This window comes from Leopardus geoffroyi, chromosome A2, assembly GCF_018350155.1.
Source record: "Leopardus geoffroyi isolate Oge1 chromosome A2, O.geoffroyi_Oge1_pat1.0, whole genome shotgun sequence".
NCBI classification, from domain to species: domain Eukaryota; kingdom Metazoa; phylum Chordata; class Mammalia; order Carnivora; family Felidae; genus Leopardus; species Leopardus geoffroyi.
The window spans coordinates 149,782,276-149,796,593 of record NC_059331.1 but is presented as its reverse complement, the minus strand read 5'-3'; the positions used below and the strand labels follow the sequence as shown (position 1 = coordinate 149,796,593).

Sequence of the window (14,318 nt, the reverse complement as noted above, 5' to 3'; positions counted from 1 at the left end):
CAATATCCTCTAGACAGATCGCCCAATATATGAATATAGATCTTAGCTAAACAATCCCTGTGATCCATTCATTTCAGTCTTTAATCCTTTCTTTTACCCCATACCCCAACACACACACCCCTGTTATCCTTTTGCTTTCTTTGCCAGAACATTTGTATTTGATCTTGAGGATTTTCTGAAAGTCCTCGATTCTGCATCATCAGATTCAATATTATATTAAGCTTCACTTCATTGTATAATTGTTTAAGGACTTAACCTACAAACTCTCATCTCCACTACAAAGGCCATTAGTACATCTGGTTCTCACACCTTTTATCCAGGAATCCCATTCCTGCCCTTCACACATACTCTCTCCTCACACTCATCTCCAACTTCAAACAAATATCTTAAGTTTGAATACAATCCAATTTTTTCTCTCTAGTCTTCTACCTTCTTCCAAAACATCACTATTAATTGCAGATGTTACTGTTTTCTCCTGAGGGGGACATTACATATTCCTAGTCTAAGATTTCCACTGAGTGTGGGTATATTAATTTCAATATAAAACTGTGTTCTGCCTTCAGTCATCTCAAGGTGATGTGTTAAGCACTATAATGAAAATATGCCCAGAGCACAATAATTTTAAAATTTTAAAAAGAAGGCAGGGGTCAACTCACATTTTGCAAGAGTGACTAGGAATAAGCCCAGGTGAAAGTTGAAAGAGGTGATACATGACCTGAATCTTGAAGGATAAATTGTACACAAGATAAGAAAAAGGTTGGTATGGGTAGGCAGATTTATGGTAGAAATAAATAAATATGTGTAACAGTATGACAGACCTAAGAAAAGACTAGGGCATAAAAGGTGAGCATAAGAAAAACATGGCTAAGGTCAGAGAAGGTCCTGCACTCTACAAAAAGGAACGCTGACTCCTTCATTGGCAGACGATAGGAAATGACAAAGAGGAAGGAGCACAATCATTCTGGCAGAGGTGTGGAAGATGGGTCAGAGAAGTTGAGGTTTAGAGTAATGGGAACCAATTAGGAAGTTGGGAATGGAAAGCAAAGGCACCAGCGATGGACAGAATGGATCTGAGACATAATTATGAAGCAGAATTGGTAAAGAGAGTGACTCTGGATGTGTAGGGGCAGGGGGGATAAAAGTTTTCTAGGTGGACTCCCGGGTTTTTGAGGTCTGGATCACCGGGGAGCGGGTGGCATCATCTCTCAAGAGAGGGAACACAGGAAGGGAAGGAGCAGACGCAGATTAGCACTCCAGGATGGAGGTATGTGCAGGGGAGTAAAGGCTGGGACTGAAAGATTTAGGCAAGAAGACTATCAGTTCAGTTTTAGAACTGAAACAGCTTCCTGGAGCTTTCGAGACAGTTCCAGTTTGGAGATAATATTCTGAAAGTAATAGCTAAAGTTACTGAATGGGTGAGACAATGGTGGAGTAAGCAGAAAACAGTCTGAGACAGACTCCGTGGAGGACTTGCATTGAGGGAGTCGGCAGAGAGAAGAGAACCTTAAGAAGCCTGAGAATGAATGGTCTCAGGTGAAACGAGACACCAGAGACAGTGGTAACAGAGAAGGGAGGGGAAAGTCCAGACATAAAAGCACGATCAGCTGCCTCGAATGTTCACAAAACCAGCTAAGGTAAGATGGAAAAATACCCTTGAGATTTGGCACCTTTGAGATGGTGACAGGTCAGCAGAAGGTAGAGTGAACGGGAGGAGGGGAAAATGAAGATCACAGAATGTACTCCAGCAGCTTCGTAGGAAGCAAAGAAGAATTTGAGTGGTAGGTGGGGGTGGGGGGACTGCCATGAAAGTTTAAGGCAAGAGATGTTATAAAGGGCAGTGGCTGAGCACATTTGTAGGTCCCAGGGAAGGACCAGCAGATCAGAGAAGATTGAAAACGCAGGAGAGACCAGGTTGAACAAAAAGAAGATCCTGGGGGGGGGGGGGGGGGGGATGGAGGGGAATGGGATTAAGTCTAGAGAAGGAACAGCCTCTGAAAAAGCAAAGGGCACACAGTGAGATGTGTCTCTCCAACAGATGAATTTCTGAGGGTACAGAAGGAAAACTGAGGAAATTTAGCACTCGTGGAAAAAAAAATTTTTTTTTTTTTTGTCGTGGATTTTCCTTCTTTTTGTTCTCAAATACCACAATACCTAATTAGGAACCAAAGCTCTCTAAAGGCAAGGACAGGGACAGTGTCTGGCACATGGCAAGCACTCAAATATTTGTTGAAAAAAAAATGGATAAATGGGTGAAAAATAATGAACAGAAAAACATGACTAAAATGAAGAAATTTCCAAATTCAGGGTTTTTTTTTTTTTTTTTTTTTTTTTTTTTTTTTTTTATCTATTCTGAGAGACAGGGAGAGAGAGAAAATCCTAAGCAGGCTCCACACTGTCCATGTGGAGCTCAACATGGGGAAATGTGAGATCGTGACCTGAGCTGAAAGCAAGAGTCGGACGCTTAACCATCTGAGCCACCCAGGTGCCCCCAACCAAGTTCGGTTTTTTACAGTACACTCAACTCCTACTGAATGTAGGAGTTGCATCTTGAAAAGTCAACGTCAATCAAAAACACGTAAAAAAAGGAAATGTAATGAATTAGGCGTACAAAGTGGAGGGACTTCCAACTTTCAGAGAAGGATGTTGCCTCCTCTTTACTCTTCAGTGAAATCCTCATTTCAATTTTCCTGAAAGCTTCAAAACAAGAAAAAAACTATAGATTCACTCAGTTGCATTTCCAAGCATGGATGCACCTTTATCCAACCTGCTCAGCATTTATAATTTCGTTTTCAAGAAAGGATAGAGTGGTCTCTTCTTATACAACTTTCTTTGCTTTTCTTATTTCCGCTCTTATATTTAATTTTTTTCTACCATATCTCACATAGATTTTTGCAAAGAGAGCAAAAATAAGGAAAATACGCAAACAAGGCATCGACGGCGTTGCTGGCAGCACCTTGAGCACCCTGGGCAGGGCTGGCATTGGCATCCCTGACGACAGGAGAGGCTGCAGACACAGGAAACTCCAGAAAACAAAGCGGCTATAACACGTGTGACTGCACAGAATACATTATACTTTATAACCAAGCAGCTGAAGGGAAGGCAGTAAATATAATTAACAATAGGTTCAAGATAGTATAGTTAAAAATACGAATGCTTTAATTTGCAAGAATTAAGATGCAAGATTCTAAAGACCTACTGAAAGAATATTTAATGCCCATCAAGTTTATCTTGTGCTTTTAAAACTGGCCCACCCACCTATAATTCATTTGCTCATTTACTCAAAACATTTTTACTCCTTTCCTACTACGGTCCAGAACCACACGATTTACAGCCAGTACCAACGCACTACAATCCTGTTACTGCCTCCAGTCTAGCCCATGCCTGCTCACTGTTTCTTCGGATATTCCCGTATCCCACTGGCTCTTGGTTAATCCTTCAGGTCACACCCCTCCCCTCCCTCCTGGCTGAATTTGTTGTTTCCAAACACTAGCCTACATATTGCTATCTGCTTAAGAATGTTGATTTCAGTTGCCAATTACCTTTCTTCGAAAAGAATCATTCTCAATTTCAAGGCAATATCATTTTTGCTTTTTTTGTTGTTCTATATTCATTCTGCTTAACAAAACTGGCAACCTATTTTAGTTGCCGGTTATTTTTGCCTTGATTCGTACATCTCAAAGTCCAGGAAATACACAGTTGGTTCATTTTAGCTTCCCTGGCTTTTACTTCCAAGGCTGTAGGACAGTCTATATTCATCATCTAGATAATCGGACTCTGGGCATCCTGGCTCACTGCCTGGCTAGACCAGAGGAGAGCCCCCCACGATCTCTTACTTGCCTGAGGGACCCCTTGGCCCCACAGGATAGGAAATCAAAGATTTCTTGAAAAGCTATTTTGAAGAAGTTTAGGTTATAAGCAGTATTTCGGACCATAAGATCCTAATAAGTTCTCATTTATTCCAAAATAATGCTTGAATATTGTGTTTTTATATCTGCGGATTTCAGCGGTACACTGATACAATGGCCAACATGAAAGAACCAGTTACTGCTGTTACAACCATAGTGTGGGCGACTAATACAGGCATCATGTTGCATAAGAGCCACCAGACACCGAAGAGGACATATTGTATGGTTTCATGCATATGAAGTTCAAGCACAGGCAAAACCTATCTACATATAATGGCAGTGATGGTCACCTCTTCCGGAAGGGGGTTGACAGTCAATACGAGAAGGTCTTCTGGGGCACTGATAATGAGCTGTATCAGTGTTCTTTATTTTGATCTGGGTCACGGATATACTCGCGTGTACAAATGTAAACATTCATATAAGTATATGAATATATACACAAATACATACGTAAAGATTTGTACGTGTTGATGCATATGTATCATCAATAAAAATGAAAAATAGAATAGCTTTTAAAATATTTATAGATTCTGAATTCCCAGAATCCAATTAAGATGCTTCCATATTCTTTCACTCAAGAGTGATAGCTTAGAAACTTGCTGGCATTACACTTTTTTCTTCTTGCTGTGTATCAAATACTTTCTCACCTACTCATGATGTGGTAGCTTACAGGAATAGGCTTTAGAGAGTGCTCACTGAATTTAGAAATAGTAACCACCAAACGATTACTATTCTTCCACAAATGCCAAAAACAACTTGAGGACATCAAGAACTCCAGGATCTATCCCAACTGCAAAACAAAAAGATCCAGCATTTCCAAGTTCAAAACCACCGCTCTCACCAAAAAATGAAATTAAGGTCATTAAAAACTAAATCTTCTCTTATGACCTTTTCACCTCTATTCTTTTTATCTGGCTGTTCTTGCCTCTTTTGCTTGAAATCAAAAACCTTGCTTTGCTCACTTACGAAATAACAAAGTTTCAAGAAAATACTGTTGCTCGGTTTGAAGTTTCTTCTTGTTTGTTTTTAACTACAAAAAGAAGATAAAAAGGGTTTCTTGCCCGTGAAATGGAAAATATTTCACTTGCAGTACTACAGATTAAAAAAAAAACACACACAGGAGGCAATATTAATGATTAAATGTTCAAATTACAATCACTAAAAGTAAAAAAGTTAAAAATGACCAGGAAGAGCCTTGGGTGTTATACATAAGCCCTGGAAACTAAGTAAACAAAACAGAAATAAGAGAACAAAATGAACAGGAGTGTGTGTGTGTGTGTGTGTGTGTGTGTGTGTGTGTGTGTATGAGAGAGAGACAGACAGACAGACAGGAGAGAGAGTCTTCTGAGGGGCAAGGAGAACAGCAAAATAATTTGCTAAATCACACAGAGAAGCAATGTAGAGCCCACACCCCCAAAGGAATAGAAGTTATATATAGGAGACTGTGATTTTCCTGTAGGCATTCCTACATTATTTTGATACCAAATTACATTATCAATTTAGGTTTCAAAATCAGATGTAAATAGGCCTGTGGCTGGATATAAACATATTTCAATGAATGCTGAATGGGCATGTTTTGGCTGCTACAGCCCAGGACAAATACATGTTCAGAATATGTAAAAAGCAGCACACAAATTACGTAAATATTTTACAAAGAAAAAACAATTTTTCTCTGCTGTCTTTTATATGTAAGCTTCCAATAACATTAAGTGATAATTATAAAATTTAATTAGTAGAAAACACTGTACCATGAGCCTATCCAGGTCAAAATCAACAGCAGGCATGAGTTTAGGTTCATTACTTATAATGTTATTTTATTATTCATTTATTATTTAGAAAAATAAGAGAGAGAGAGACAGAGTACAAGCAGGGGAGGGGCAGAGAGAGGGAGACAGAATCTGAAGCAGGGTCCAGGCTCTGAGCTGTGAGCACAGAGCCCGATGTAGGGCCTGACTCACGAACCATGAGACCACGACCTGAGCCAAAGTTGGACGTCCACTCAACTGAGCCACCCGGGCACCCCTATTATGATTATTTATTTATTAAGTTTTAGTCCCATGTTAGCTGACTGCAGAGGAGACCCAGCTTTCTTTTTGCCTTAAACATCACTAAGAGTCAACTTATACTCACACGAACCATTACTGGCACAGGAAAAAAAAAAAAAAAATCAGCAAAATACAAAAAAGAGAAGAGAAATAAAAAGCAAAAAAGAGGAAGGGTGGAGACTCTATAACCACTGCTCTGCAAACAGCCGTCATGTGAATCTCTTTCCTACCCTGTGTCAGAAAGAACAAAGGTGATGAAATGATGTAGAAGTCTACAATAACTCCTTGGCCTAGCCAACGACAATCATCAGCATTAAACTGCAATATAAAAAAGTAACCCAGATGAGTGACACTGGAAGAAACCGATCGAGGTGGAGCTCAGAAGCTTCACAGTGGATCAGAAACCCCAGATCTACAGAACGCAGACCTGACAGCCGAGCACATAGTTAGCCACATCTCCAGGAAGGGTCTTGTCTTCCAAGCAAAGCTTTCCCATTTTTGCCGAATTCACTAGAAAGTTCTTGTTGTGGGGAGTACAACCCCTTTAACATCCAACCAACTAACTGGTCCTAACCCTGATGTGTGAAGCGACAAAAACCCAAACTACTCTCTCCCTTTTAAGTGACACACATTTACATATTTGAGAACAGGCATCAAACGTTCTGGTTTTCTTCTGGCTTTCACAAACATTGCCAGTTCTTTCTCACGAGGAACGGCGTGTACTCTCCTCCTAACCAGACAGGCATGCCTGACTTCTCCTAACGTCATCGCTCTAATGTGCATTGCTATTTGGCTTGGCGCCTTGATCGTCTCTCCACCGCGGTCAGTAACATAAAATTGCCAGTTAGTCGCAATCCGTGAGCAGCCATGTATCACACAACACGGTTTGGAAACACAAAAGTGGAAGAAAACTACAGTTGAACCTCTGAAAGTTAATTTGAGGATTAAAAACACTTAACGTTTATCACGTAAATTCAAAAGCAGTTTCTCAGCGGGGGGGTTTGAAATCTAAATGTACCACGACAGTGTTTCACAGCCCTTCACAGGTCAGACCGTCTGAAAACATAGCAGTATTTTTCATAATTCTGAGGACAAGGGGAAAAAAAAGGTATGTTTCATAAAAATGCAATAGGGTAGCCACATTTCCTACCATGCATGAATAATGTATGATCTACAATGTTATTTGCTAGACTGTCTAATCACTAGCATCTTTCAAAATGTCTATATAAGCTTTAGCTCATTAAGAACAAACATGTATCCGTATAAAAATATCACATACCTGTGAACACTCAGAATAATATTCTGCCAAATACCAACACACACATCAAACTGACACGGGTACCCTACTTTTGTGCATTTCTCAAAGATAAAAACATTGGGAAATGAAAGACTAAAGAATTATTTCAGCTTGTGACATTCATGCTTACTCCAAATAATCAAGCCTAGCTCCCTCTTTCAAAACAAACCACACATAACACACACACACACACACTCACTCACTCACTCACTCACACACACTACATATATAATCAAAAAAAATGATCTAGGGACTATGGCACACTTTTTAAATAAAAGTGGGAAGAAAAAAAAACTAGCAGAAACAGAAGAGGCTAAATAAAAAAGCTTTTAAAGCAAGGCTTCTCCTATAAGAAACGGTTTTATAATCTTGGAAGGAGCTTCTACAATTCATGAAAGAATGATAAGGCAAAAGCACTTCGTACGACCATAAGCTTTTGACGTAGTAATAAGAGAAAAAAGAGTGAAAGGACAAAGTATCTAGGTTTCTGATAAATCACTGTAAGAAACAAACTACGAAGCTAAGTTACAAGAGTAGTATGTTAGGATCAATGTTTAAAAAAAAAAGGAAATTTCTAAGTTCACCTTTATATTTGTGTATTTCCTGTAACAGACACTTTCTTATTATAACAGAGGCAACACACACACACACACACACACACACACACACACTATTCTACCACTTCTAGGTATGAAAGATTGATCTATTTCAGTAACATCACTAAAGAAAAATATAATTTTCCTTTATATTTTTATTGTTAACTGACGAAAAAACATTCAAATCAACAGACATTTGCTAAGCACCCTTACAGGCGACACATTAATTCTTCCAACAAATATTTATTGTGCACCCCGTTCATGTAAAAGGTGCATTTGAACCACTTTCCTTCCTGAATGGTGGAAGTAATGTTAGGAAAGGAGGTGAGGAAAACAAAGACCACAAAAAGCAGAAATCGAGACTGTTACAGGAATGCAGATTTGGAGTTCGGTAGACCTAAAATGGTCTAAAATGGCCTAAAATGAATGAACCAGATTCAGTCACTAATCAGCAAGAGTTAGTGCCAAAAAGTTGAAAAGATCTTCCGTGCTAGGCCAGGTTTAAACTAATATATGTAAGATTCGTAAGTAGTTTATGATCACCCAGAATTATTTTCTATTAAAAAAAAGATTAGATTTGTTGGCAAAGTTTGTTTCGATAACCCCACAGGCCCTCTACAAAGCAGCCCACCAAAGCATACTACCCCTTTACGAGGAAACGGCCTCGAGTTCGGCCACAGCTGTTCTTTAAAAACTCCCAGATATCTGGAATGTCACACGGAATAAATCCTTAATAACATGTTGATAAGCTGATGGCATACTAACAATGGCTCAGTATCTTTGGATAATATCATCAAAGTGGGCTACGTACAAAAGACTTATTTTCCGTCTCAGGAGACACAACTGTCAGCAGGGACAGAGATTTTCACCATACCAAACAGAGTCGTGCTGATGACTTCACTCCTGAAAACAAGCCTTCCTGAGTGCCCCAAATCCAGTAAGATGAGGAGTTAGGAGAGTATTCGCTGACAGTCACTGTGTGGGGCTTTCTCTAAACCTTCAGAACTTCTGGAAGTTTCAGATCTAGTCCCAAAAGCTTCTAAAAAATCTAACATGACGCCTTCCTTGTTGTTTAGACAAAAGAGAGAAGTTTCTACCTTGACCATCCTGTGTACTTATCTTCCCCCACACGCCCGCCAGCAACACACACCCCTCTTCACGTTCATCTGTTCACTGTTCCCCGACCGTCGCGTCTTTTTCCTTTTCACGCACCATCTCCTCTGCCCAGGTCACTCTGCCCCAGATATTCACACAGCTTCCTCCGTCTCTTCATTTTCCACAGTCCAACCAAATGTCATCTTCCCAGAAAGGCCTTCCTACTCCACCCTACCTGTAACAGTGCCCTCACCTCCAGCGGTCACTTTTCAAATTCCTAACTTTGATCTATTGTTCTTCCTAAAACTATCACTACCTGATACTGTTTCCCATGTGTGTTAGTTTACTGTTTTATTGTCTGACTTTTCCACTGGACTAAATTCCACAAGGGTAGAGACTCATTACTTGCTAGATGGAGAGGAGTTGCACCAAGTAAGCGCTCAATAAATTTTATTAAATGGATGAGCGAATGGATTTTTATTATGCTTAATTATCACAAGGAATTTTTTATGCCTTTGATCTACCAGCATTGTCGACGCGATAAGTACCGTAATTAATAAAACAAAAAAAAAAAAATACAAAATGCAAGTGTTAATCACAAATGCCATTTACTTTGGAATATCATGTTGAGAAACCTGACCTGCTGCATTAATGGCATCATCAATTTCGGTGCCTTTCACTGTCCGAGCTTTGGTTTCAACCACTTCCTGACCTCCCGACTTCAAGCCCTGCGTTAACAATCACAGGCGTCTCAAAGCAATTTCACAGCCCTGACTGCCCCTACCCAAGCTGCTGCTAACTGGCTGTTGCTACATATGACGAGATTAACTTTTCGAAGTTACTGTTCTCTGTAATCGGAGACAAATATGATTAGATATTATGATTACGATTACTTGTTCCTACTGCTGTGTGCCCTCAAGAATGGCACACAGCCAACCACAGAAATTCTGACCACCACCAAAGCTCAAGCTGCCAAGAAGTTTCATCCCCCTAACTAATCTAAATGCCAACCTGCTCCTTACTGACCAATGAATATTTCATCTTTTGTTCTACCCAGAGAGCCTTTAATTGCTGTCTGGTTTTAATGAAGTGTGGCTGATAATAAATAGTGAAAAATGCTCACGGCCCGGATATTCAATATTCGAGCTGTGTTCAACAGAGGAAGCATCGGTGACATTTCTGCAACTCAAATACCATCATCATCCACTCTGTCTCCAGCCTCTTACCTCTGCCAAGTCACCCCAACTGCAAACATCTGTTCTTCAACTGTCTCATAAGAAACATACTTCATATATGCAAAGTGGTCATTACCCTAAACAGCCAAATGTCTTTCAAAAGCTAGTTGAAGCAAATAAGCAAAAAGAAACACATTGTCATTTGGATTTTTAACTTTTAAAATGTCAGGCCTTTGGAGTCCTTAAATATTATAAAAGCATGTCCCAGTCACAAAAGCACAAACTTTTGAAAGGTAGAAAGCAAAATCCAGACCAATCAACTCCTTTATTTTATAGACACGGAAAACTAAGACACACAGGAATTTTTTTTTTTTAATTTTTTTTTTCCAACGTTTATTTATTTTTGGGACAGAGAGAGACAGAGCATGAACAGGGGAGGGGCAGAGAGAGAGGGAGACACAGAATCGGAAACAGGCTCCAGGCTCTGAGCCATCAGCCCAGAGCCCGACGCGGGGCTGGAACTCACGGACCGCGAGATCGTGACCTGGCTGAAGTCAGACGCTCAACCGACTGCGCCACCCAGGCGCCCCGACACACAGGAATTTGGCCAACATAAAATATTAAAATGTGGTCACTCCTACCCACCCCCAGCCCACATTCAGTGATCTGTCCGCTCCATTGGGCGATACAGAAAACTCCTTTCCGTCGAAACAATGGCTCCAGTGCTGAAAGAATGATTAAATACATCATTTAATAAATTAATTTCCTGAGTTTGTTCTCATTGCAAAATGTAGTGTACATTTTCCACAACAGAGAATTAAGGTTAAATGAGGCCATAAGAGTGGGACCATAATCCAGTAGGGCTGGAGTCCTTATGAGAAGAGGAAGAGGTCACATCAGGGTACAATGAGAAGGCTTCCTTGGACTCAGGTGTCCTTATTCCTGCCCTGTCCTAGCTCTAAAGTCCGAGAACTTTTCTTTCTCAAGCAGTGATGAGCTACATTAAATCCCACTACTTCTCTTCGATGAGTCCACCTTTGAAAGCGAAAACCTCCAGTAGTGAGAAGGTTGAGTGCAACAGACTCGAATATATAACTTCGTCTTTTTTTTTAAGTTTACTTATTTATTTTGAGAGAGAGAGTGAGCAAAGAGTGAGTAGGGGAGGGGCAGGGAGAGGGAGAGAGGGAGAGAGGGAGAGAGGGAGGGAGGGAGAGAGGGAGAGGGGGAGAGAGAGGGAGAGGGACAGGGAGAGTAGGGGAGGGGCAGGGAGAGGGAGAGGGAGAGAGGGAGAGAGGGAGGGAGGGAGAGGGGGAGAGAGAGGGGGAGGGAGAGGGAGAGGGAGAGGGAGAGGGAGAGGGAGAGAGAGAGAGAGAGAGAGAATTCCAGGCAGGCTCCACACTGTGGAACTCATGAACCACGAGATCACGACCTGACCAAAGTCAGATGCTTAACAGAGTGAGCCACCCACGCATCCTGGTAACTTCATTTCCATTAGCAACACTTCCCACCAATTTGCCTCAATGGCTCAGAATGTATGCAATAACAAATGCACGCAATAAATAAATAAATGAGAGACTAATAAAGCTTGCGGTGGTTTTTTTTTTTTTAATGTTTACTTATTTTTGAGAGAAAAGAGACCGAGAGAGACAGAGAGAGAGAGAGGGAGAGAGAGAGAGCCAGCAGGGGAGGGGCAGAGAGAGGGAGACCCAGAATCTAAAGCAGGCTCCAGGCTCTGAGCTGTCAGCACAGAGCCCTACAAGGGGCTAGAACTTACAAACTGTGAGATCATGACCTGAGCTGATGTCAGATGCTTAACTGACTGAGCCACCCAGGCGCCCCATCTAATTTAGTTAGATGCTGCAAGCATTTAGACTTTTAAAGGAATAATTTTTGTTGTCACTCATTTTTTGCTATATGAAGGAAGTATACTAGCAATCAAAGGAACGATATGTTCTCTGGGAGCTTTTAGAGAATAAAGAATAGTGATAAATGAAAAAACAAAGGGAGAAATAATTTCTCCTTCCTTCCCTGCAAAATCTCACAAATAGCAACCACAAGGTAATTTCAAATTTCCAGAAATGCCTACATTATGTATTAATTATAACTAAAAAGTCTTACTTTGTCAAACTGTGATTGATACCTCAATAAAATGCACTTTGTTGGCAAAGTTTTTTATACTCAGCTCACAGTTGATAATTACCATGATGTAACTAGTCAGAAATAATTTTTGTAAAAAAAAATCCAAATGCATGTCAGATCTAGACAAAAGGAAGTACGTCACTCAGATTTCACCAATAACATATTTTCTTCCTGTTTCCCCAATTCAAAGCCTAGAAAATAAAATCCATTTACTAGAGCGAATACATCCATTCCTCATGACTATTTCCAGAGAAAACTAAAAAAAGCAAATATGTCAGTGGGGAAGGGAGGGTGGGGGAAGGTATTAGTCCTATCATATTCAGGGTCTCTATTTTGGTGAAATTATGTCAGAATCTACCTAAGTATAAGAACCTCTTCACTTCAGTATGTTTTGTTCAGTGAGACCCAGAGGTAGCAAACTTGATGAGATGAATCCTTGCCATCAAAAACTTCCATTAAGGGTTTAGTTGCACACAGTGTCTTGCCAGGCTACGGGTAAAGCAAGCAAGATAATACTAGATACCTCATCTTTCTAAAACTTCATTCTCTGTGGCAATTTTCTGATTTCTTAACCGGAATGAGAAAATAGTAAGGAAAATCATTAAATACGCAAGTCAAGGAGGCAGCAGAGTAAACGCAGAGTGAATAAACTGGAAGTCGGCATATTTGTCTCCAACACCCTATGACATTTCCTAGTGAAGAAATGGCAGTACTTAGGAGAAAAGTGCAAAAATACACTAGCAAGGTTGCCAGATCCGGGACCTTGTACAATGATGTCATGGGAGGACAGGAAAAATGACTGCTAAGAAAACAGAAAACATAATGCATAATGGGAATAAGCATCATGGGAATCCACTGTGCGGTGTTCTCGAATAGGATGGTTCGGAGTTCTCAATGAAGAAAACTTCTGTGCTACAGAGAATACATTGGCAATTAAATGAAAATTACGAAAAGAATATTTTTTTAATGTTTATTTATTCCTGAGAGAGAGAGAGAGAGCGAGCAGGGGAGGGGCAGAGAGAGGGAGACACAGAATCCGAAACAGGCTCCAGGCTCTGACCTGTCAACACAGAGCCCGATGCAGGGCTCAAACTCATGAACTGTGAGATCATGACCTGAGCTGAAGGCAGACACTTAACCGACTGAGCCACCCAGGCGCCCCATGAAAAGAACATTTTTAATAAATGAAGGGTAGACTAGCCACATGCAAAGTTCAGGAAGACAGAATACGAGTATTGCTAGACACAGGGGGAAAGTAGCAAAGGAAAAGGAAAGCCCTACACACTTAAAATGGTTTCTGGCTTCCAAAGAACACTATCTCCGTTCACGGAAAGAGAGAGTGTAAGAAAACAATGGCAGTGTTGAAATGGGTGATAAAAGCCAACTTGTGATAAGTTCCTTCTGAACTCACTTTCTGAACAGGATGCCAGTTATAAGTAAAGATGATTATGATCCATTAGGAGAAGAGTTTGGGGAATGAGGATGGGAAAAGAACAAGTCGCTGCAAGGGAGCAGAAGCACACAAGGGAGTCGAGGCGGTGCAGTACTGGGTGGAAGGGATGTGACTGCTCACTACTGCCCAGTTGGCTTCAGGAAAGGCTGTGCCCATTTGCACGTCGGGTGTAAGAGATCATCTCCGTCCGCGCCAATGATTGGCCTTTTTGGGCTTCTCGGTTTTTGCCACCAAGGCAGCTACTGAGTGAGTACCTTTTAGGCAAGAATTTCGTGTTATTTTTTGTGTGTCCCTGGGACCTGGCACAGAATCAGAGTCCAATAAATAATCAGTGAGTAAAACCGAACAGAAGGAACCTGGATCTGCACCTAATTTGTTGAGGCTTTCACTTTAAATTTCTTACCCTGTGTTTTTCTCCCCTCTTTCCATTCTTCCAGGCTACCTCTCCCATAGTTTATCTTGTCTTGTAAATAAGAATGTGCAAAATCACATTCACTTTGAGCTTGCATGGAAACACAACAGGGGGCATTCTAGAGGATGGAAAATATATGTATACGTATTTTGTTGAAATAATCCCATAGAAATAAGAGTGACTATTTCTAAATTTTTTTTT

General features: G+C 40.6%; 1 protein-coding gene across 4 annotated transcripts in view; it reads right to left on the bottom strand.

The window, feature by feature from the left end:
- The window catches only part of EXOC4 (exocyst complex component 4), a 766,053-nt gene that overhangs the window by 403,120 nt on the left and 348,615 nt on the right, over positions 1-14,318 (bottom strand). The window contains exon 11 of one of the 4 annotated variants that reach the window (XM_045495682.1): positions 10,757-10,838. The exons of the other annotated variants lie outside the window; for them this stretch is intronic. Within the exon in view, the coding sequence (XP_045351638.1) occupies positions 10,772-10,838 (67 nt within the window). The 3' untranslated portion in view covers positions 10,757-10,771. Of the gene's footprint in view, positions 1-10,756; positions 10,839-14,318 lie in introns of those variants that run through there. 4 annotated transcript variants of the gene reach the window in all.